General features: G+C 43.5%; 1 protein-coding gene across 3 annotated transcripts in view; it reads right to left on the bottom strand.

Moving 5' to 3' along the window:
* LANCL2 (LanC like glutathione S-transferase 2) overlaps positions 1 to 10,289 on the bottom strand; it is a 55,674-nt gene extending 45,385 nt beyond the window's left edge. For 2 of the 3 annotated variants that reach the window (XM_079931697.1, XM_079931698.1), the window contains exon 1: positions 9,643 to 10,289. In XM_079931697.1, coding sequence (XP_079787823.1) covers positions 9,643 to 9,831 — 189 coding nt within the window. In that variant the 5' untranslated portion in view covers positions 9,832 to 10,289. Of the gene's footprint in view, positions 1 to 106; positions 158 to 9,642 lie in introns of all 3 variants that reach the window. The other variant, XM_079931699.1, reaches the window with a different exon arrangement.
* Between the last annotated feature and the right edge of the window lie 14,092 nt (positions 10,290 to 24,381).

The raw sequence follows: 24,381 nt of genomic DNA, 5'->3' as shown, positions 1-24,381 counted from the left end.
CAATTAGAAAGAAAATATTCTTTTCCTACATACTAGGCAATTTTCCCAAACAAGGATGCCCCAAAGTGCTATAAAGCAAAACGATGTTGGTATTTCTAATACTTACATGTTTTTCTGTATTTTTTTAAATGAAAGCTGTGTTTGAGGAAATACAACCCTAAAATACAAAAATACAGAAATCATAAAAGAGATTGATCATTAACTTTAAAATTCATGATCTTAACTTCAAATAGAGAGTGGAAACTCTCAAAATAGGTGTTTAACATGCACAAATAAATAACTCCTAAAGCAAAAGGTAATGCTTGGAACAGGTATTTGTGAACCAAACTTCTGAGTTTGAATAATGCACCAGGAGAGCTTGTGAATAAAATCACTTATTATACTCCTCACATAGGTGGGCACTTGTGACACTCTATCTAATTCAATCCGGATAACCCTATAACAACATTATCATCCCCGTGTTATAGACAAAGAAATTAAAGCTAACAATGACTTGTCTACATTTTTAAAGATAATAAAAATAGCTTTTTAACCCACATTTTGTGTATGTGCGATACACAGATTATACACTCCAGAATATGTGCAAATATATAGATACCAGTAATGACAAGTATACGTATACACAGGCACATATATACACATCAGCAAGTAATTCTTTCATAGGAAAGGTTTTAACAAATCTTTTTAATCCAGGGCACAGGTTGAGGAAAGTATATTTTGTAATCTCAGATCTCCCAGGGGAAGATGCTCTGTGACAGTTTACACATATGAAGTAGGTGGGCTTGGTTTTCTAACACTTTATTTTCAAACAAAAATGCATAAGCAAAAGTACCCCAATCATTACCTCAAAGTGAATTACTAAAGGAGAAAAGGGGGAAAAAGTTGTATGTTTTGACAGTAAAGAATTAGATGGTGGGGCTTCCCAGGTGGCGCAGTGGTTGAGAGTCCGCCTGCTGATGCAGGGGACATGGGTTCGTGCCCTGGTCTGGGAAGATCCCACATGCCGCGGAGCGGCTGGGCCCGTGAGCCATGGCCGCTGAGCCTGAGCATCCGGAGCCTGTGCTCCGCAACGCGAGAGGCCACAGCAGTGAGAGGCCCGCGTACGGCAAAAAAAAAAAAAAAGAAAAAAAAGAATTAGATGGTGGGGGAACATCTACCCTCACTAGCAGTATTTTCAATAAACAGAAGAAGGATCATTACCTATACTCAATGTGTGTCAAGGAAATGCTGTTTGATTAGATGTTTGAAAATAGTTCATTCTTTTAAAAATAGGTATATATTTACATAATCAGGTCTGTTTCTGTTTTTCTTGTTTCAAACTCAGTAACGCTATTAATAGAAAATATTCTAGACTACATATCCTAAACACATACATCTGTCCAATTCTGATATACTTATTTTGTGTCATAAAAATTAATTGATAATCTGCTGTGTATACTCTGTAGGGGATATATATATCATAACCACAAAAGAAGTTTGGAATTGCCATAAAGAACCAAGGACAGTTGCTTAGTAATGGTATATTAATAAACTGATTATAAGGGCTCAAAGCATACACAATTATAGTTATAAGGTTAATAGGACTTTGTGGTCAAATTATATTTATTTTTGGAAAGCTCTCGGTGAAAAACTGGGTTTCATTTTTGATTAAACAATTGTTGCACGGTATTAGCTAAAATCCAGGGAACAGAAACATTTTCCGAAAAGGAAACTCAGTTTGTTATATTCAATTCTATTCAAGTAGAATTGGCTCAAACCTATTCTGGCCCTAGCAGACTCCTAGGTGGCCACCCTACAGAATATAGGCCTCACCTGGGACACCCATGAAGTATATTACACAGTCTTATATTAGGTTAGAAGATTGTCTAGAGGACCTAGGTCATGACTCATATAACATTCTAGATACAGAAGAGATTTTAAAGATAAAATGATGCTATTAAATAATATATAAAAATGATTCTAATAAAAAAAAGTTTTTTATTTCAGTACACTTATTCACTCAACATTCTAAGTATCTATTCTGTCCTAGCTCAGTATCAAGTGTGGAGATAGTTTTTAAAATAATAATAATAATTCAAGCATAGGTAAGAAAAAATTCCTGTCTCTAAGAGTCAAGTGGGGAAGAGAAACAAAAATGAATCAGTCAGCCCTCACTAACCACGGATTAAACCTTCAGAGCTCCTGTTTGGGGGTTCAAGCATAAGCAGGCAAATCTGAAGATCCATGTCATGATATACAACAATTTTCAATTTTGCTGAGGCCCCAATAAAAAGAGCACGAGTTGACAGAACTGTGGGCAGAGAGTTTAGCTGACTTTCCAACATCCAATAATCCTTTTCACCTTCCCCACCATCAGCAAGCGTGTTAGTGTCCCCACTGCAGAGATGTGAGTGAGGAAAGTATGGTACGGAATTTAGAAATCTGAGAACATACCCACATGAATACTGCATGTTTGCCTATATTTTCCTCAGAAGGAAAAGACACAAGAATAAGCATTTCTCTAAGAAGGAAAAAGTAAAGGATATGCAATATTTTTTTATAATCCGCTAAAGATATAAACCTTTAAGCAATTTTTCATTATCACATTGTATGCTATAGTGACAAAAAACAGGATACATAATAATGCTAATATAGCTATCATTAACTGAACTCTTAAACTACTTACCTATATATTAGTAATTATGTGTAACAAGGTACTAATTGTATCAGTATTAGGCACCCTTTTGAGTGCTCCAAATGTATTAACTTAAACACCATAACAACCTAATGAGGAATGGGTTGTTCTACAACTATATTATTATCAACTTTCAACCAATATATTATATTAAGAATTTCAATTACCTTTTCAACTTAACCGTTTACTACAAGCTGATGAGATAAATGCTATTATCCTATGTTAATGGGCATTGTTCTAAGTGTTTAAATGCATTAATTAAATAGTCATAATCTATTAGGAAGGTACTATCATTGCCCACATTACTTGCCCAAAGGCTATAGCTAATAAGTGGCAGAAAAGTAGGAGTCAAACCCAGGTCTATCCAAGTTCTCACCTGCTCTATACTCCACGTCATTCCCAACAGACGGGAAATGCTGATTTGCAATATTTTTGTAGTCTCCCCTACATAATCTTCCCCTTATGCTTTTATGTCAATATCTTTCCATATCAGGAACTGAAAACTGGCTGGAGGTTAAAATTAAAAGAAAATTCAACAAGCTCTAGGTAGAGCAGTGCTCCTCCAATATAATGGGCATATGGACTGTCTGACCTGGGAATTTGGTTAAATGCAGGTTCTGGTTCTTTAGGTGTAGGGTGGAAGCCGCATCTTCTAACAAGCATTCAGGAAAGGCTGATGTTTTGGGTCCACAAATCTCACTTTGAGGAGAAAGGCTGTAGAGTATATTCCCTCCCTCACCCCCATTTTAGCTCATCTGAACGAAAGAAAAATTATTGGGTCGGCCAAAAAGTGCGTTTGGGTTTTTCCGTAAGATGTTACCAAAAAACCCAAACAAACTTTTTGGCCGACCCCATGTATTTTCTGGGCAACTGAAAAGTGCTATTTCCTTAGGCTTCCATGATATAGTATGACATTCAACAAATTTTGAAGTGAAAAGCAAAAATACAGAAAATTAAGTGAAAAAGTATAAAATGAAGAATTTCCAACAACTCAAGATAATGTCAAGTTATAGATTCCAAGTAAAAATTCTCTTTATCTTCATTTTTGTATGGAAAAAGTTTTAAAATCCTTAGGACCCATCAAGTCCTTTAGAACTGGCTCCAATCTACCTTTTCAGCCCCGTTACCACCCAGTGTTCTTCACGCTCCCTCCTCTGCAGTCAGATTCCACTCCCTGCCTTTCCCTTCACGCAGCGCTCCCCTTTAGCCTGGCAAAGCCCCACTGTTGGATTCATTAGCAGAAGCCACTGGACCGAGGTGGCTCCAAAGCCCTGGCAGTGTAGTGAGCAAACCAAAACCTGAGCCCGTAGATGCCTCAAGGTTATGAAATCAAAACACCAAGGACAACCAACCACAGACAGCTAGGCTTTAAGCTACAGCCAGTCAAGAATGCCCTTGCTTTGCTTCCACACTTCTTCTACAGAGCTGACCCTTAAGGAAGACAGGTTTGTTGAACCGCTTGGGTCCACCCACATGGGGATTTTTTTCAACAGTGAATACTACAGTACCACACAATCCCTAGTTGGTTGAATCCATGGATAAGGAACCACAGATATGGAAGAAATTCAGTACAGAGGAACGACCTATGCAGAATTAAGTTATGGGGACATTCGACTCTCCGGAGGATCAGTGCCCCAACCCCCTCACTGTTCCCCTGGCTCGTCGGAAAAATGCTCCTAACCACTTCCAGCTTGGCGCTGCCTGATTCAAATCCATTTGTGCTCACTAAGCTCTTAACACCTGTAATATGCCTCAGTTTATCTTTTGACAGTTCCGCCGTCAGAAGAGGAAATTGAAGGAGACCCTTGACAGCCCCCAGGAGGTCCCCTCATTAAAACAGGCCAAGTTTAATGAGATGACTTATTTTGCAAACAAATTAGCCTTACTTTGATTATCTTTAATAGAAATGAGGGTGACTGTAGAGAAAAAAAATTATGTTTCAGTAGAAAATTGTAACACAACCATGTGCATATCAGATTTTAGTCCTGTTCATTGTCTTTGAGGTTTGCTATATACCTGTAAACTGGACTGGATCCTGAATTCTTCTAGCTTCTTCAAATACCTGGCTATGACTCTCCAAACTATCAATAATATTTCCAGTTTCTCCCACCTTTCTGATCTGGAATCACTAAGAACAAAGATTGCCCTTGAACTTCCTTGAAGGGCCCCTCCTCAAACCCAGATGGAAGCCAAATTTCAGGACCCTGAATCTTAGATCCACATCCCTCAACTAAAAAGGGCTCCTCCGGACTCTTGGACCTGCACACCAGGTGAAGATCTGAAGTGAAATTGACCAGGGAGGTTCCTCCCCAGAAGCAGATGGCATCTCCCAAGATCCCAGAACAAGATCTTCATCTCCAATATAAAAACCTTCATTCCTTTTGCCACTTCACTACTTGCTTTTTCTCTCTGCTAATGCACAAGAAGATAATGCTCCTTAGCTCTGGCAACTATCACTGAATCTACTGCCAAGGCCACAGCTGCACAACAGGAGTCACTAGGCTTTCTTGCTAAGGTGGTTCTAGATAATAGAATTGCTTAGATCACTTACTGGCTAAACAAGGAGTGTGCACCAAAGCAAATACTTCCTGCTGTACCTGGATCAACCCCTCTGATATTTTAGCAAATGTAAGAAATCAGCAAATAAGCTACTTGGCTGAAACAGGATGATATCCCTTCAGGTATATTCTTTGATTTATTTGATACCAACTGGTTTGGTTCATGGGGGCCCTGGCTTAGGATTAGCCTTCAGTCTCTGTGTTATCGTCCTCACAGTCGCCATCAGTCTCCCTGGTGGGCTACATTCTCTCAACCGTCTTAAACGCATGTTCACAGCCGTCAGCAGTACATCAGGTGGTCTCACTGCTCTTGGAGAAACAGAAACAAGTGAACAAAGAGATGAACAGCAAAAACAATTCTTCCATGGACCTGACACCACAACCTGTGAGTTTCACAATGAGACAAGGGCAACTTAATTCTGATGGTGACCCAGAGTGGCGCTTATACACCATTCGAGATCAATCTCTCACGTATGACAGCGTGACCAAAAGGGGTATTGTTAGATTAATTAAACAAGGAGACCATTGGGCTGAGGTGGCTCTACTGCCTTGGCAGCCTCTGTAAGCAAACCAAAACCTAAGCCTGTAAATGCCTCAAGGTTACAAAAGCAAAACCTAAGGACAACCAATCACAACGAGCCAACTGGGCTTTAAGCTGTAGCAACTGGATTCCTGACCCTCAGAAACTATGTGAGATAATAAATGTTTATTAACTTATTAAGTTTGGGGATCATCTCTCACATAGCAATAGATGGATAGTACAGTGGCTTCTCCCTTGAGTGCCCTCTTAGCCCCAGGAATGGGGCTGCTCCTCGTATCGGCTATTCCTCTATCCTTTAGAGTTCTCTTTACTTCTTATGAGGCAACCGCTCGTTACTCCAATCTCTTTATGCTTAGGAATAATTCTTCATATGAAACCTTCCCTACCAAATCACTGTGTGGTTTCTGTCTCCTGAGTGTATCCTTGACGATACAGCAGATAAACCTGGCGCTGCTGATCGGAGAAGCACTCTGAGAAACACTGGTGTACATCAACCATGATTCAGCTCCTGAAGTTCACGGCCACAACGAAATCAAGCAAAAAGAAGGGAAGAAAAGGCTATTAGAGAAGTAGCTAACAGTGCTGACCTTAGATACCTTCCAAATTTAAAAAACAAAAACAAAAAAAGCTGCTATTACACTGGTTCACTGCTTTTCATAGTATCTGGACCGATGTCGTCAAAATGTTACAAAAGCCTACTTACAGAAACATAATTCAGTGAAGTAGACTTGATCTGGTTTTAGAACTGGAGGTGAATTTTACTGATTGATTACACCACAACACATACACAGCTAACCTAAACGGGATCAAATAAGTGACTTAAAGAATACTTGGCAATAAAGTTACTGTGTTGGTAGATTTTACGTAATCTTTTCTCACTAACAGCACACACCATCATGATAAAATTATTCCTCAATGCCTAATTTACAAATTACACTCTGTATTAATTTCCTAGGGTGCCGAAACAAATTGAGTGGCTTAAAACAACAGAAGTTTATAGTCTCACAGTTCTCGAGGCCATCAGTCCAAAATCAAGGGTTGGCAGGGCCATGTCCCCTCTGAGACTCCGGGCAGAATCCTTCCTTGCCTCTTCTAGTTCCTGGTGTTTGCTAGCAACCTCTGACATTCCTTGGCTTACAAATGCATCACTCTAATCTCTGCCTCCATCATTCCATGGCCATTTTCTCTCTCCCTGTGTGTCTCTGCCTCTCTTCTAAGGACACTAGTTTATATTGGATTAAGAGCCTACCTTACTCCAGCATGACCTTACTTTAATTACATCTAACATAACCTTATTCCCAAGAGTCACATTCTGACATTCCACAGGTCAGGACTTCATCTTTTGGGGAGACACAATTCAACTCATAACACCCTCATTTTCATGAAACTTCATGTCTATCAAAACAAATGCATAGTTTGACAACTTCTATTTTAATTACATTCTTAATATTCTAAGAATTAAAGACGTAATAATCCCAATCTATCAATACAGAAGGCAGGGGAACTTAATTCATGTTCATTTTATTTTACGACTTCCCTAAATCTAAGCATTCTCTTACCTTAAGTGGGGTCTGGCTGCTTGCTGCTCTAAAACCAATACTCTAGAGGCAAGGCTGGTGGAAATGAAAGTTTGCTTTATTTTGGAGGCTGGCAAACCAAGGGAGGGGGGAGGGGGTACTCGTGTCCAAAGGCTGACACCCCCCGCCCCCAAGGATGACCAGTGGGTAAGAGCTTTTAAAGGCGAGTTTCTGGGGTGTGTAAGTGGAAGCGGGGGCTACGTGCAGAACAGCACAGGCAGCTCTGACAGGCATCCTGAAATTGGTCATGTGGTGGTCTGACCAACATCATCTTGTTTTAAGAACACTTAGTTTTTAGTTCCAGGGCCGGTTTGCTCCGATTTCTTTGAGGCCAGTTCTCAGAATTGTGGCAGGTGATGTCATGGCTACAGTCTGGTCATCATGTAGTTCACTTCTTCCACCTGGTGGGGCTTTCCATCTCTACAAAACAGCTCAAAGGACACGGCCCAGAATACTATCTACAGCCCCTGAGGAGGAACTAAAGGTCCTTCACTTTGCTTCATGACTAAACTACTATTATTTTGTCCTGTTTGATTGCTTTCCTTTGCTTCTGCATTTTCTCACTTCTCTAATTCAACTTATTCTTTGCCTGCAGTTTTTCTACAGACGAAAGGTGGGCTGAGGACATGGGCGGGGGGCCGCGGTGCGGACCACAGGGTCCTGCTCCATTTCATATCCACCTTTCAAAATCAGAAATTCCTCTCTCCCTTTAATGTGCTCTCATTTTCATGTTCAAGAACATGAAAAAACTCTTCCCCTTTCCTTTAGCATATAACAACGACCACTGGCCTGGGTCCCCCACCCTGACTTATTTTAATTGTTTAATTGCATGGAGATATCACAAGCCCCATTCGTTATTTGTGGCTTAATTTTCTTTTACATAAGCCCGTTTGGTGTGTAGTTGACGTCAACATTATGTTTACTGGATATAAAAGGTTAGAAAGAAAAACATGTAATTTCAGAACCAGTGTTTATCTCCTTCTCTGAGGTAGAAAATGAAACTCAACTGTTCTCACCTCTTTACTGTTCTCAGGGAGACTCAAATAGTGGTTCCTTTCACTTATCTTTAAACTGCAGTAGCCTCCTTACTCTAAGGATAATATTGAGACAGCAACTGATAATATGTATGAGTGACAGATTTTTCAAATGTTTGCCAGAGACTTATTTTTACTACAAAGGATTTAAACACCAAGTCACAAACAAAACAGAAATATATGTGAAAACAGAAGAAATCCAGAGAAAAAATCAGTGCTGACATATGAATTCTAAACCACGAGCACTGACTTTTCCAGGGGAAGAATGAGGATGCATTTATTGGGGGCTTTACCAGGTACCACGTAAGGCAGTTTGACAGACCGCTTGATATACTTTAATTCAATCACTAACATCCCTGTAAGTTAGGAATTGTTCTCCAGATTTGAATTACATACAAGAAAAGCGAGTTTAGAGAAGTCACTTGCCTAAGATTCCATGTTCAGACCAATAATAGCTCTTTCAAAATTGCCTTCATTGGGGCGAACTAATGCCTTTTCAAACACAAAATACATGGGGAGCCAGGGAGGTAAAGTGGGAGTTGGAACAGAGATCAGTGGAAACACAGGAACCTAACCAGTGAACGCGCGGCTTTACCAAAACGAGAACAGCTGTGCCGATATTCACGTATTCCTTTCCGTCCACCTTCCCCCTACCGAGTTAGCTTGTTCACACGTATTCCATTTCCGACTCCTGGGCGCACATAGCAGACCCATTACAGTGACGCTACTGTGTAGAAACAAGGCCTTTTGGTTGCTGTTCCCAAGCCCTACATTCCAAGAGCAGGGGACCGGAGGCCAGGGCTGACGATAACCTCGGCCCCAGGGATAGTGCCAACAGGCGGTCAGCGAGTACGCTTTACAGCTCTGGGGGCGGGCCCTCGATGGTAAACACATCTGCACCTCAACAGACCCCGAAGACCTGGCCCGCACTTCCGAGAGCCCCGAAAAAGCGTATTTCAAAGGCACGAGGGGCCAGGAGGCGCCTACCAGGAAGAAAGCGGCTAACAACGCAGAGCTCCACAGCCTTCCAGGGCCACATCGCCCGGGAAGGACCGCAGCTCGAAGCCCGCGCGCTGGGAGCTCGCCGGCCCCGGACCGCCCAGCGGCGGAACCCAGGGCCTTGACCCAGGAGCAGCGCGCGGCGCGGGTGGGTGACTTCCGCGCGGCGAGGGGGCAGCGGGTGGACGCTACCACCGCCGGCGCTCCCCTCCCCCAACGCCTGGCGCGGCCCGAATCCGGCCGCCGGTCGCCGACTCACCTTCCCATCGCTGTGGAAGGGGAGGCCCAGCTCGTCGGGAGTGAGCTGGGAGCGAGCACGTGGCGGCTCCTCGGCCGGCACAGCGGCGGCGGCCTCGTAGTCCGGGAAGGGGTTGGGGAACGCCCGCTCTTCCATATCCGCGTCCCCGCCCAACTGCAACTTAAGCCTCCGGGACATGGTCTCGCCCATGTCGGCCGCGCGCCCTGCCCTCCGCGGGGCCGCGCGGTACGGCGAGCGAGCGGGGACAAGCCTCCTCCGAGGCGCTCGGGCCCGGCCGCGGACGGGTCTCAGGCAAGCCCTAAGGAAGGCGGCGGGCGCCCCGCCCCGGCCCGGCTCTAGACGTGCCCTCGGGGAGGCTGCGGCGGTTCGCAGTCACCGGAGCGCCGCGGTAGCGGGGTCCCCTCCGAGGAGAAGGCTCCGGCCAGCGGCGCCGCAAGGGCAGCGTCTCCGGGGAGGGCGCTGTCCCTCCCAGTCATCCCGCCGTCGGGGGGGAGGGGGGTCTGGAGGAGGAGCCACCGCCTTTTTTTTTTTTCCTTTTAGGTTTTAAGTCCCTTTGTTTTGAATAAACGGGTATCTTTGGTAGCAGCATGTAATGTGAAAGCATCCTTAATCACCTAAATATTTCATTGACCGCCCCCCCCAGGCTCGTCCAATATTAGTTTAATTGCCCAGGAGCATAACATGGATAATAATAAAAGGACACAAGCAAGTACATCTGCATTTATGTAATCACAACATAGTTAGCAGCCTTTATTGGTTCGCTTTGTTCTTCTTGCTTCTTTAATTATTTGAAACTAAATAGATATAATGATTTCTCCTCCTTGAGGGAAATATATTATTCCTTTTTTTTTTTTCCATTTAATCGTTGAATGCCAGATGGTACTAGGTGATGACAAAAGATAGTTTCTACCCTCGGGATTCCAAGTTAGTGGGTGAGAAAAGTAAGCATAGCTTAGCATGATGTGGGTACTTTTCTGAAACCAAGCAAGGTATACATTAATATATCAAAAAGTGACGTGATAGAGGAAAACAGTACCAAGCACTGGAAAGGCTCCATCCTCCTGCCTCTGTGGCCTGGCTTCCCACTCCTGTCTGTCCTGTTGTCTCCCCCAACTGTACAAGGATGCACATATGAAACAGCCCCTACCTATAGGATGACCATGGGAAATTCCACTGTTGGAAAAAATCATTATAAAGGGGTTAGCATAAATATATATCCTTAGAGGAAACAGAACTGATATAACGGGATGCCTTGAGGGGCCCGCTCTACTCTTCTGCTTCATTCGTTTGTACCGGGGTCCATCGTTCTCCCACCCTCAGTCAAGGACATTTTCTAACTGCTCCTGAATTCTGATACTTTTACCATATAGGAAATTCAGTCCCCTTGTTAGGTAGTTAGTCAGACATTAGCAGCAAGGAGGTGACAGTGGCGAGAAAGACAAGGAAAAATCGAGTCAAACACCCAGCCTTCTGGGGACTCTCCCCTGACCCCCCCAGAACGGGCGAAACTATGGTCGTGTGGTGAGCAACTTATCCTGATAAAGAGAGGCACAGTGATACGAGGGGGACTTCCCTGGGCTGCGCATGCCCAGACCACACAGGCATATAACCTATAGTGAACCCGAACTCATTATACCATAATTATAATAAAATCTACAGGTGGTTTTGCCCCCCGCCCCCCAGTGGGCGTTTCTTAGCGATTCAAGGGTGAGAGCATGCACAGCAGTAAACTTGTTCAATAGCTCGGGACTGTCAATCAAATAATGATCCCCTGTCGCTCACCCCCGCCTCCCTGCAAAATGCTCCTTAAAAGCGCTCTTAAATAAATAAATAAATTTTAAAAATTAAAAAAAAAAAAAGCACTCTTAAGCCGGTACAGGAATGCTGCTTTCAATTCGCAGAAACAGCTCTCTCTCTCTCTCCTTCCCTCCCTCCCTCCCTCCCTCCCTCTCTCTCTTTCTCTCTCTCTCTGTCTCTACCTTTGCTTCGATGAACTTTGCTTTGGGCTTCCTTCACTTCTCTGAAACAGCCCGCTCTCTCTCTCTTTCTCTCTCTCCCTCTCTGAGAGTGTACCTATGCTTAAATAAACTTTGCTTTGTGCTTAAGCTTAACGTCATAGTTTGCAATTCTTTGTTTACTATCGTGAACCGAGATTGCTGCTCCAGGCCTTCCGTTGACCTCCTCGGTTGAAGCTACTTTGTTACAACGCAAGTCCACACGGTGACACCCTAACCACTGAGGCTGACCTGTCTTAGGAGCCATCCTTCTCCCACCTCAGGGACTTTACTACACAGAATAACCCACAGCAGACGTCTCCCAAAGCCTGCGTTATGTAGACCCTAACACCGCAGGTCGGTGCAGCAGAAGCCTCCACTGCTGGCTATATGTTAAGTCTGGTGACCTTTGATCTCTCTCTACCCCCGTTGACTGAAAAAAAAAAGCACAACCTAAAAGTTGAGAATTATGTTTTATTCGGTGGCCTTACTGGGGGCTATAGCCTGGGATGGCAGCCCCTCAGATAGCTCTGAGGAACTGTTCCAAAGAGGTAACCTAGGAGCTAGCATATATAGGAGTTTGCTGAAAAAAACAAAACAAAACAAACCCTGTTGTTGAATATGAAAAGATTACTGCTAATCACACACACACACACACAAACCCCAGACATCGCAGATTAATGATTTTAGGCTCATTGACAGTATTCCATTGGTTGGCATCTTAACTGTCTGGGGCCAGTATCCTGCTTGTCTCCATCCTGAATCCCCTCAGGGTGCACCATTGGGAACAGCCGCACTGGCTGAGGGCTTGATGGTCAGACCATTCCTCGTTTACTGAAATGGCAGGGCAACATTGCGTCCACAACCTGTGCCAGGTAAAGGCAGGTTTTCTCATTCTTCTTAAAATCTTGGGCATAACCATGGACAACTGTTGGCAAGTACACAAACTTGTCCTAAGGACAACCGGTATGTTCAAAGACCGAAATAGCTAAACCCAGTTTAAGGAATTGGCAAGTTTTCCTAAACGCCGTCCGATCTGCAGGTTCCTGTCCTCAGCGGAGATTTCACTTACTGATTACACTATTTTTCAAGAAGTGACTGTCTCCTTTCCTCACCTTCTTGTCTCCAAGAAGCATCTTAATGCAGGAGGTATGGGGATCCGTTCTCCCTTTCAAACCTCAGGACCATCCTCCTCTGGTGTACACTCTTTAGTAGTACAAAGACTCGGCCAGTGCCTTGAATTACAACATTTTCATTATTTTAGGCCAAACCAAATTCTTAGACAGGGAGGGCATCCTCCCCAACCCTTCTATGTAAGTGAGATGGACAGTACAAGGATTAGCTAAATGCCCATCCAAAACAAATCCCAGGAGTGGTAAGGACAATTTGCAATTGACCTGTGCTTTCTCTCAAAGGAATCTAACTGGGAGAGGGGCGCCTCTGTGTTCCCTGGCTGAAACCTAGGGCACCACTCAAGGTTGGGAACTCTGAAAGGGCCCAGGGAGTGAGACTTCTCCCTGTCACGGCAGGTTTTCCTGAGGGAGTGCAGAGGGCTGCATGGCTGAGAAACTTCCAGATGGCATGCCTGTTGGCAGGGGGTCAGGGGAAGGAACATTTGTTGATGACACATGCAGGCCTGAGGCTTTGTTTGTTTTTGATTTATTAAGTGTTTTTCTTTTGATTATATTTATCCTTCCGTTTGTCATCTGACAGGCTTTAGATTTGCCCATGTTCCTCAGCTACCAGTGAGTCCTCTGGTCCCATTGCCAGAGCTGCCCAGCCTTTCATTAAGAAGGCTTTTCCTTTGGATGGTACAAGGGGAAGTCCCAGCAGGCAGACCAGCAAACTCCCTTTGTCTTTCACTGCATTCCCCTCTGAGATTTCCCCACACTTTGTCCATCCGTCAGGGTCCAAGTTGTTAGCTAGTTGGGGAAAGAAACAAGCCCAGGGGTATAGGGGAGGGGTTTGCTTTACCCCCTTTCTCTGTTGATACATAAGACGGTTCCTTCCAGCTGCAGTCCATATACAGGACCTGTGTATGATCTACAGCCCTGATTTAAGACCAATTTGATCCCTTAAGCTGGCAGTTCTCAAAGTGTGATCAGAGACCCTTTAGGGTGGCTCTGAAGCCAACACTAGTTTTTGGTGTTTTGATTTTGAGAATAATTTAATATGTTAACTTTAACATAAACTATTATATCTTAATGTCATTATTTTAAATGTGAAGAAACAGATCCTTACAAGACCAAAATAACACACAGGCCATAAGGTGGGTTTCTCCCTTTTCCTTTTTTTTAAAATTTAAACAAATGTTCACCAGGCCAGTTCAACAAGTAAGTAATGTGGATATGAACGCTGCAGTTCACAGTATACCACATCTAGAACCTAGGGAGGTGCGTTAGACAGAAGGGGTAGTCATTCTAATTAGACAATCAAGTAACATCATGACAAATGGATTTGCGGCATCAAAACTCTTCATTCAGATTTCTTATCTCTTAGTGATCAGAGGTCCCACGTTGTCTCCAGTCTTTTTGATACCGACCAAGGTTCGTGGCCTTCCCCAGACAATAGAAATTGACTAGAGGCCGGTCAAGGCTTTATTGGGGCCCCTGCTGCAGCAGGAGGGAGAACAAGTAACAGGTTTCCCTGCTTGCTTCCTGAGGGGTTGGGAAGTGGGGGGCTCTGAGGTGCAAGCTGTTTCCTTATATGGGGTGAGGGCAGGGGTGTGTCCAGGGAGGGGTCGGGCCAGAGGGGCGGCTTAGGTTGTTTGCTCACCCCTTAGGGGGTGTTGAGTGCAGGGGGCACGTGCAGTGCCCTGCTTTTGCTCCTGACACCCTGCTTTTGCTGCCAGCTCTTCAGAAGTGGCAGTTGGGCTTTCTTTGGTCTTTTGTATCTTTTGTCCAGAATTTGCCCCAACTGCACGTGCACACAGTTATTTTTAGTCCCATATAGTTTCTTTGTATTTTGTTGCTCTAGGAGCCGATTGTCCAGGTGCAAGCACGGCAGCCCTGCAGCAGAGGGTCCCAGGTCCCAGCCTGTCTCATTTTTGTTGTGTTTTGTGTGAAATCCGTTACAGAATGGAAACCTTTTGGACCTCCAACAATGGCAGGAGTACAGATCAGGGTTGTTTTTCTGGATATGAAAGGCTGCAATGATCTTTAACATAAAATCTTTTGTAAGCTAGATAACCAACTGCAGCTGTCCCAGCAGCAATGGTAACTGGTGCTCTGGTAGTCAGACATGTCACTCATACACGTGCACGGGACACAGAGCACGAGTGGGCCTGTGCAGACAGCTGGAGTCATGTGCGAGAGGAGTACTCGTGAACTACCATCTCTCATGAGTGTACCGTGGGGTTTTCCAGAGGCAACATGATACGTGATGTCATAGCGGATTAAGTAGAAAAGCAGCCAGGTGAAACGATTTGCAAAAATATAAAACAATGCCCCTTTTCTCATGCATGTTATTTTTTTTAACATCTTTATTGGAGTACAATTGCTTTACCATGGTGTGTTAGTTTCTGCTTTTTAACAGTGAATCAGCTATACATATATCCCCATATCTGTTATTTTGGTTTTGAAAATAGTTATCTTTCATAAAAATATGTTTATTTAATCTGTAGCATGTAGTTTACGTTAATATATTGACAAATGAATAAATATTAAAATGTTTTCAGTTTGAATTTCTAATTTGGTACGTATTGATAGATATTGCCCATACAGAAATTATTTGGGGTCCTCAATAAATTGTAAAGTGTAAAGGGATTCTGAGGCCGGACATTTGAGAACCACTGCCTTCAGCCAGCCGTTTCATCAGGCACATTTCACTTCAGGGACATGATTCAAAGCCGTACAATGTGCAGGTAAGCACCGCAAAGAGCTGCACCCTCACCTGCTCGTGTTTGCCACTTCCTGTAGTCTTTTTTACTAGGTCTCCCTACGACACTAATGTATTTTGATGTCATTTGTATAATTTCTTGCTTTGTGGAGCTCAATTTGTGATTGGAAAATTATGATCAAAGAAAGGCTAGGTGTCATCCAACACGTAAAAGGAGAGTTAGGAGATCCTGTCCCAAATTGCGTGTGTAGTCACGGATGTATCGATAGATTTAAAGCTTGTGCCAAAATCTAAAACGTAAGCTGAAAAAAAAAAAAAAGTAAGCTGGATGTTAGCGCGTCCAGGATAGCTGTAGAAACCAGGAACAATCTAGATTGTAACCAATGTTGGGTTTTGCAAGCATTTGCAGGAAGAAGTGGTGGTGGATTGGAGGGCATCTTTCTCTGCTCCTGCCCCTGTGGCAGCTCTCAGCACCGGTCCTCTGTGGCAGTGCCTGTGGGTGCTGAGAACAGGGCCACTGCTCTCGTGGGGATGCTTCAGTGCTCTCACCAGAGGAGGGCGTGGCGATCTTTGAAAATCTTTGAGTCAAAATGGGCAATTTCACGCTCTCTTTCTACATCAGATCAAAATCTATCATGACTGCTCAAAATATCTAATTTGATTTCTAGATCTCTGCAGGAATCTGTGGGACGATTTAAGTTGTTCTAGACTAACAGATAGATAAGAAGGCAAGGGTGAACCCAGCAGTTGGTTAGATCGCAGGAAAGGCTAAGAAGGAGCAGACAGCACTGAAGTGGCCACAGGCTCTCAGCACGAGCTCATCTGGAATGCCCCAAAGTATGAGACAGAAAGGTTGACTCAGCTCAGCCGTCTCTGAGAAGGTCTGGGGACATGCAGTCAGCCCCAGCACAGTCTATTTGCAAGGAATGTGTCTTCCTTTACCCTCTGAGGGCCAGGTGCAACCATAGGGCCCAGGAACAAAGCCTCAGTTGCAGACGTGGTGGAATTCTTAGAACAATGCGGGGCAGGGGCTCATCCCCAGCTCAACCCGGATTGGTTCTCAGAAAAGAGAATGTCATCATTTCCCGCCCTCCCACAGGAAATGATGAATTTATTACATAAGGATGTTATTTGTACATTTAAATGAGCAATACTGAGGAATGAACTTCTAATTTAGCAATACAACGTAGTTTTATATTACGTCAGTTCTACAGAATTTTACGTTTCCTGTAAGTACAAACTGTACGTCTGTTCCAAAATTTATTGCCTAGATGTTACATTGCAGGGGTTCAAGTAAAAAATGAAATGAAGGGACACGTTAATAATTTAACTGAAACTGAAAACAGGTAAACTATAAGTAATTTAGACTGCATTTGAGACATGGTTCTTACTAACTGCACCCTGCGTATAACAGTTTACTAAACATGCAGTTATTTGACTTTTTAAAAATAAGAATTAGACATACTTCTATATCACGATCTATAAAATTCTCTACTGACAGAACTGATTTCAAGTTTTTCTTACGCTGTAATGATTAAATTTTTCTTCCTGGCACTCAAGTACAAGGATAATCTCTATTCCCACGAGAGTTTTCAAATCAAATCTATCTATATATCTATATCTTTGAATTGCTCTCTGAGCAAAACTGGGAAGACCCATGCCTCTGCATTTTATTTTATTTTATTTTTTATTTTTATTTTTTTAACATCTTTATTGGGGTATAATTGCTTTACAATGGTGTGTTAGTTTCTGCTTTATAACAAAGTGAATCAGTTATACATATACATATGTTCCCATATCTCTTCCCTCTTGCGTCTCCCTCCCTCCCACCCTCCCTATCCCACCCCTCCAGGCGGTCACAAAGCACCAAGCTGATATCCCTGTGTTATGCGGCTATGCCTCTGCATTTTGATTAATAACAGTGCTTTACAAAACACTGGAAGGAAGGATGGGCTTCATGGATAACTGTGCACTTCCCCTTCCTTCCTCCAGACCAGGCACAGCTCATGAGGGAGGCAAAGGCAGCGTGGTGCCCCGCGAAGCAGTTGCAGTGCCGGAGGAGCAGACTCCCCCTAGAACAGAGGAGACGCACTATAAAGATTCCCATAAATATTTGGTGGCGGGGTGTTTGCAGGTAATGAGCCAGTGAACTGCGACTTCCAACTGTTCACAAGAAGTTCTTCATAAGCTAGGGGAACCTGGCCTACCTGGTGCATAGAGCAGTTGCAGAGTAAGTTCTTTCCAGGAAAAAAGACAGGATTTTTCAGTAACGAGTACTACAAGATACCTTTTCTACTCAGGTGGCTGCTCTGCCTCCATCTAGCTAATTATATCCTTAGCTCTTCTCCATGCAAAGAAATAGGCCTCTCCTAATGCAAACTGGACTTCATTTGGGACAGCCCTGCCATTCATAAGGAAAGAGCTGGCTTACTAGCTAGCTACCCGATCTCCTTAGCAGATAATGGCATGGAAAGATCCCCCTCCTACTCTACATCTTGTGCTATATAAACTGTCCAGAATAGGCTAATCTATAAAGACAGAAAATAGATGAGTGGTTTCCTGGGGCTGAGGGGAGAGGGGATTAGGAAGTGATGGTTAGGAGATATGGAGGGTTTTTTTTGTGGTGATGAAAATGGTCTAAAATTGATTGTGGTGATACAATCAATTGCACAACTCTGTGATATACTAAAACCATTGAATCATACACTTCCAATGAGTGAATTATATGCTGTATGAATTATATCTCAATAAAGCTGTTATACACAAAAAACAGTTGAGGCACTGATAGCCAATACCCAGGCAGAAGAGTGCCATGATCCAACTCTCCACCAACACAGCTGGGTGGCAGGACTGTGCTCACCTGCACCAGGCGAGGTGGAGAAACTCAAGACACCTAGGCTGTATGCTGGGACACAGATTTTTTATTGATTATTGGCCAAAGAAAGGCTTTGGGAGTGACATTACACGGCATCCCTCAAATGTGCTCTGATATGGTCCCCATAAGACTTAGTACGGTGACCAGAGGAAGAAAGAGAAGGATAAAGAGAAGAGGAGAGAGATGGCATAATACACCCTAGGCCCTTCCTTGGAATTTTCCAAGTTCCTTTCCTCTGCCCAGGATTCTTGAAGACTGGCTGTGCCTTCTGGGTGGGGTGCCCCAGGCCCTGGCAGGACATACAAGGGTCCGTTCCCATTTCTTTTCTTCGGAGCACTCGCTCCCTGCAGGGTACAAACCAGATGCCCCAGAAGCTCTGGGACTTGTGCCTCGGGAGATTCCCTGGGGTCCCCCTGGCTGGACCCAGGTTCTAGGAGAGTGGTCTGGAGAATGATTAGGCCTCAGAATGGGGCTGATACACTGACTTGGGGTGATTCAAATTGTTTGTGTAAATAATGGCCCTGCAAAACATTATTTGCCTTGGGACCTATACACCCTCCTGTATGTATTTGTCAATGAAAACTCAATTCATCATCAAGCTAAGAAGGAAAAATTGAGAATTTTGAAATTGAGGATTATAACCTGGGAACTGTCCCGCCTGTTAGAAGTTGAGGGCCCAGTCAAACACATTTTCAAGACAACGGATCGTACATAAAAATGACATACTTATATTTTACATAAAATTCACCAAAGACACACTAGTCCAGGTAATCATGGTCAAAGTGAGCAGCAGGTCACCATGACCCCTTACAGACCTGGGAAAGAACACTAACCTTTTAAGACGTTCCATTGCTAGCATCAGAAGAAAGGAAAACAATTGATCTTTACCATCGAGCAGGTGCTCCCACTTTTGAGGAGGTCTGGTTAATGTATAACGCAGATACACACTGCACCTTAAAGGGGGAGGGAGGAGGCCCAAACAGAGAGAATTGTATGCTTAAATTTTCTTGTCTTGCCTTAAAATGTAAATTTTATTTCATCACCTCCCCCAACTTCAGAAATAATGTTAGTAGAGAAGAAGGAACACCATGTTCACCCCTGTGACTGTCACAGTCAATTGCATGGTCAACTCTTCTTCAAAAGGGGGTCAAGAATACACAAGAGTACAACATGGGGATTACAGCCAATAGTTTTTTTTTTTTGCGGCACTCGGGCCTCTCACTGTTGTGGCCTCTCCTGTTGCGGAGCACAGGCTCCGATGCGCAGGCTCAGAGGCCGTGGCTCACGGGCCCAGCCGCTCCGCGGCACGTGGGATCCTCCCAGACCGGGGCACGAACCCGTGCCCCCTGCATCGGCAGGTGGACTCTCAACCACTGCGACACCAGGGAAGCCCTAAAGCCAATATTTTTAAATAATGTAAATGGAGTATAGCCTTTAAAAATTGTGAATCACTATATTGTGCACCTGCAACTTATAAAATATTGTACATCAACTATACTTCAATGAAAAAAGAAAGAAAATAAAATATGAGAAACAAAAAGAATACACAGGGATATACAATTTCTCTTCCAGAAATGGTGATGGGAAGACTGGGTATCTATAACCAAAAGAATGAAATTGGACCCTTATAAACCTGTTGACTGAAAAAAATGCACAAGCTAAAAGTTGAGAATTATGTTTTATTTGGTGGACAAAACTGAGGATTTAAGCTCGGGACACAGCCTCTCAGATCGCTCTGAGGGACTGCCCCGAAGAGGTAAGGGGGAAACCGGGACACAGAGGAGTTTTTGCAACAAAGACCAGGTAGTCAGGACATCAAAAGATTACTGTTAATGAAAGAAAACCAGACATCTCATGTTTAGGAATTTAGTGCTTTTCTATGTGCGGGAAGATGCAAGAGTCTGGGCTCACTGACATCATCCCTTTGTTCTGCACCTCAGCTATCTGGGGCCAGTGTCGTGTGCTTTCTCATCCTGAGTCTCTTCAGGGTGCAAGTCAGGGGGTGGCTGCAGTGACTGACTACTTGATGGTGGGCATCCTGTTTCTACCCTGAGTTCCCTTAGGGCTCACCGCAGGGCGGGCTGTAATGTGATGGCTTGATTTGATCCTTTGTTTACTGATATGGGAAGGAACTTTTTTTCATTGATATACCATACACAAAAATCTACTCAAAATGGATTTAAGACTTAAACATAAGACCCAAACTGTAAAACTCCTTAGAGAACACATAGGGAAAAAGCTTCATGACATTGATCTTGACAGTGATTTCACAAATATGACACCAAAAGCACAAACAACAAAAATAAACAAGCAGGGCTACATTGAACTAAAAAGCTTCTGCACAGCAAAGGAAAAAATCACTAGAGTAAAAAGGCAACCTAAGGGTTGGGAGAAAATATTTGCAAACCATATCTGATAAGGAGTTAATCTACAAAATGTACAAGGAACTCCTACAGCACAACAGTGAAACAAACAAACAAACAAAAACCAACCAACCAAACAAAAACCAACCAAACAAAAAAAACCAACTCAATTTAAAAGTGGGGCTTGAATAAAATAGTCAAATACAGAGAATTGAAAAGAAGAATGGTGGCTACCAGAGACTGGGGGAGAGAGAAATGGGTATAAAGTTTCAGTGACCCAAGATGAATAAGCTCTGTTGTACCACATTGTACCGATACTCTACAGTAATCTACTGTGCACTTTAAAATTTGTTAAGAGGGTAGATCTCATGTTAAGTGTTTTTTCCACAATAAAATAAAAACAACAGCAAACAAACAAAAAAAGATATATAGTTCAGTTACATGTCCTATCGTTTGTGTTATTATAGATATATGTCATGTATATACGTCATAAACATCCAAACACAGTGTTCATCTTTCTTTTAAAGAAATTAATAGAATAAAAAAAGAACTTCAAACTGTTTCCCCTGCAGTGGACAGCAGCTGAAATAGCTAACCGTTCTTTTAGTTTTCAGCTGTTCCTTTTTGCTGGGACCACTGAAGTCTCCCTGTGATGGAGCACGACCCTACGGGGCCTTCCTGGGACAGACCTCTCCCCCATATCCTCTGCTTTAGCTCCTCTCTGAAGTACCTAGATAATAGTATCTGATACACATTTCCTGAGTTGCTTTACAGATGTGAAAAAAACCCACCAAATGGAAGACGTTAATGACGAGACGACCATGAGCACATAGCCCCCAGGTCTCCTAGAGCCTGAGGACTGATAATGTGAACCTCTGTGACACCACCCTTTTACCTCACCATGAACCAATCAGAGAATTGTGCACGAGCTGATCACTTACCCTGCGACCCCTTCCTCACCTGGCTTTTAAAAGTGCTTTACTGAAACCCATTGGGGAGCTCGGGGTTTTTGAGCTCTAGCTGTCCCGGACTACTACGTGTGTGGCACCTTACAATAAAGGCTGCACTTTCCTTCACCATAACCCCGTGTCAGGAGACTGGCTTTACTGGGCAAGGCTGAGCAGACCCAAGTTTGGTTTGGTAACATCCCCATGCATGTGTAGTTTAGCAGGTCAGCCAAGAATCTGGGCAGAGTTTATAGTCAGATTTTGGGGTTTAGCCACTCTGCGTCTCCTTCCCTTCCAGGATTTCTTCCCAAACTTTCCATCTGCTCTGCCGGCCTCAAATTTTGTCATCTGACACTTCAAGCCGCCTTGAGCAGCCTATGGCCTGGGGAGCTCTCCAGGTTGCTTCAGGCCAACAGCTGCATAATCACAAATCTTGCCCATTAGGCTCCCTGACTTTCAAGGACTGACTCCACTCCGGTTTCTGCCTGCTTTTGGTCATGCTCAAGTATACACACACTGTGGCCTTTTTAAAAATTTTTATTGGAGTATAGTTGATTTACAATGTGCGTTCGTTTCAGGTGTATAGCAAAGTGGATCAGTTATACATATACATATATCCACTCTTTATTTTTGTTTAGATTCTTTCCCCATATAAGCCATTACAGAGTATCGAGTAGAGTTCCCATGCTATACAGCAGGTTCTGATTAGTTATCTATTTTATATATAGTAGTGTGTATATATAATCCTAGTCTCCCAGTTTATCCCTCCCCACCCTTATCCCCTGGTAACCATAGTTTGTTTTCTACATCTGTGACTCTACTTCTGTTTTGTAAATAAGTTCACTTTTCCCCTTTTTTTTAGATTCCATATATAAGTGATACCACATGATATTTGTCTTTCTGTGTCTGACTTACTTCACTCAGTATGACAATTTCTAGGTCCATCCATATTGCTGCAAATGGCATTATTTTGTTCTTTTTTATGGCTGAGTAATATTCCATTGTATATATGTTCCATATCCTCTTTATCCATTCCTCTGTTGATGGACCACACTGTTGTCTTTTTAACTCTTTATTATTATTATTTTTTTTTGCGGTATGCGGGCCTCTCACCATTGTGGCCTCTCCCGTTGCGGAGCACAGGCACCGGACGCGCAGGCTCAGCGGCCATGGCTCACGGGCCCAGCCACTCCGCAGCAAGTGGGATCTTCCTGGACTGGGGCACGAACCCATGTCCCCTGCATCGGCAGGCGGACTCTCAACCACTGTGCCACCAGGGAAGCCCCTAACTCTTTTTTTTTTTTTTCAGGTTTTATCAGTGTTATCTGCGGGAGGATTTGACCTCCTGCAGATAGTTTGGTGAAATCGTTCCCCCATTATAGAAGCCAGAACTCCTGTATATATTTTATGTTTTTCTTTAGCAATAAATCATGAATGTTTACCTCTGTCCTTAAATATCTCCTATAACATGATTTTATTGGCTGCATAGTATCCCACTGTATGACCTATCAGAACTTATTTTATCACATCATTATGAGAGGTTTAGTTGTTTCTGTTTGTTTTTATGAGTAACAAATAATAAGATATTAACGGCCACTGGCCATTCACTAAAGTTGAAAGCAGCTCTTTTGCCCCTTTCCTGTTTTCCCATTTCTGTTCCCTTCTAACCTTGAAAGAACCTAATTAACCTGTTGATTCTTTTCCTAGATAAGAAGTAAGAATGAAGAATTCAGTAAAGAATGACTAGCTCTCTACCCTCAAGAGACCCTCTTAGTAATCCTGCAGGCAGATCACGCAGACAAGATAACATATGAAGAGAGAGTCAGCCAGTCTGCACACAATGGAGAAGGATGCAGAACCCAACCTCCTGCCTCGATGATTCACTGAGATTCTTCCCCTCATTCTGTCCCTTCAAACATTATAATGGCTGAGCAGAATCTTTGGAGTTGGCCTTGGGACGTGAGTCCACCTTCTCCCCAGATTGCCAGCTTTTCTGATTAAAGCACCTTTCCTTCCTATTGACACATGCGTCTTGACTATTGGGTTTTGAGTGGCAAGCAGCTGAACTTGAGTTCAGTAACAAGGTGATCATGTGACAGTACACGGCACTGCCCAGCTTTGGGCGGCGCCACTCACACTGTATTGTGCCTGAGACATCCGTAGGAGCACATCTTAGAATACACCTAGTTCTGTAGAGCTGTGCTGTGCTGGGGCCATGTCTAGGAGCCCAGGGACACTGTCCCGGAAAAGGAGGATATGAAGCGCTAGAGAATCCCAAAGAAACTATGAGTTGAAGTCTTGGAACTAAATGATATCTTTTCTGCTAACCCTGAAATTAGGAGTCATGCCTTTATGTGTCTGCCTGTGGTGCTGCTGAGAAAGTGTGGACTACACACTGTACCAAAGTCACTGGCTTCTTTCTACTTTCACGCATCCCTGCTTTGTCTCTGAATCTCTTACTTTGTCTGACCCTTCCAGTCCCCTCCTTCTCCATTGCTCTCCATGCTCAGCTCCGGGAATCAGCATGGATCTGTGTAGGTCTCGGTCCAGAGAGTGGCACCTTGACCACAGGGTGCTTCTGAAGACTTGCCCAGGGAAGAAGAGAGCGTTCTTTATTACTGATTATATTGAGGAACTCTCCTGCTGAGAAGAACTTGGGTTAGAAGAGAGAGCATCTTTACAAAAAATGACATGATTATAGTTTCTTTACTGACATGGGTATG

This window comes from Stenella coeruleoalba, assembly GCF_951394435.1.
Source record: "Stenella coeruleoalba genome assembly, chromosome: 9".
Taxonomy (NCBI): Eukaryota; Metazoa; Chordata; class Mammalia; order Artiodactyla; family Delphinidae; genus Stenella; species Stenella coeruleoalba.
This window is presented reverse-complemented; position numbering and strand designations above follow the sequence as displayed.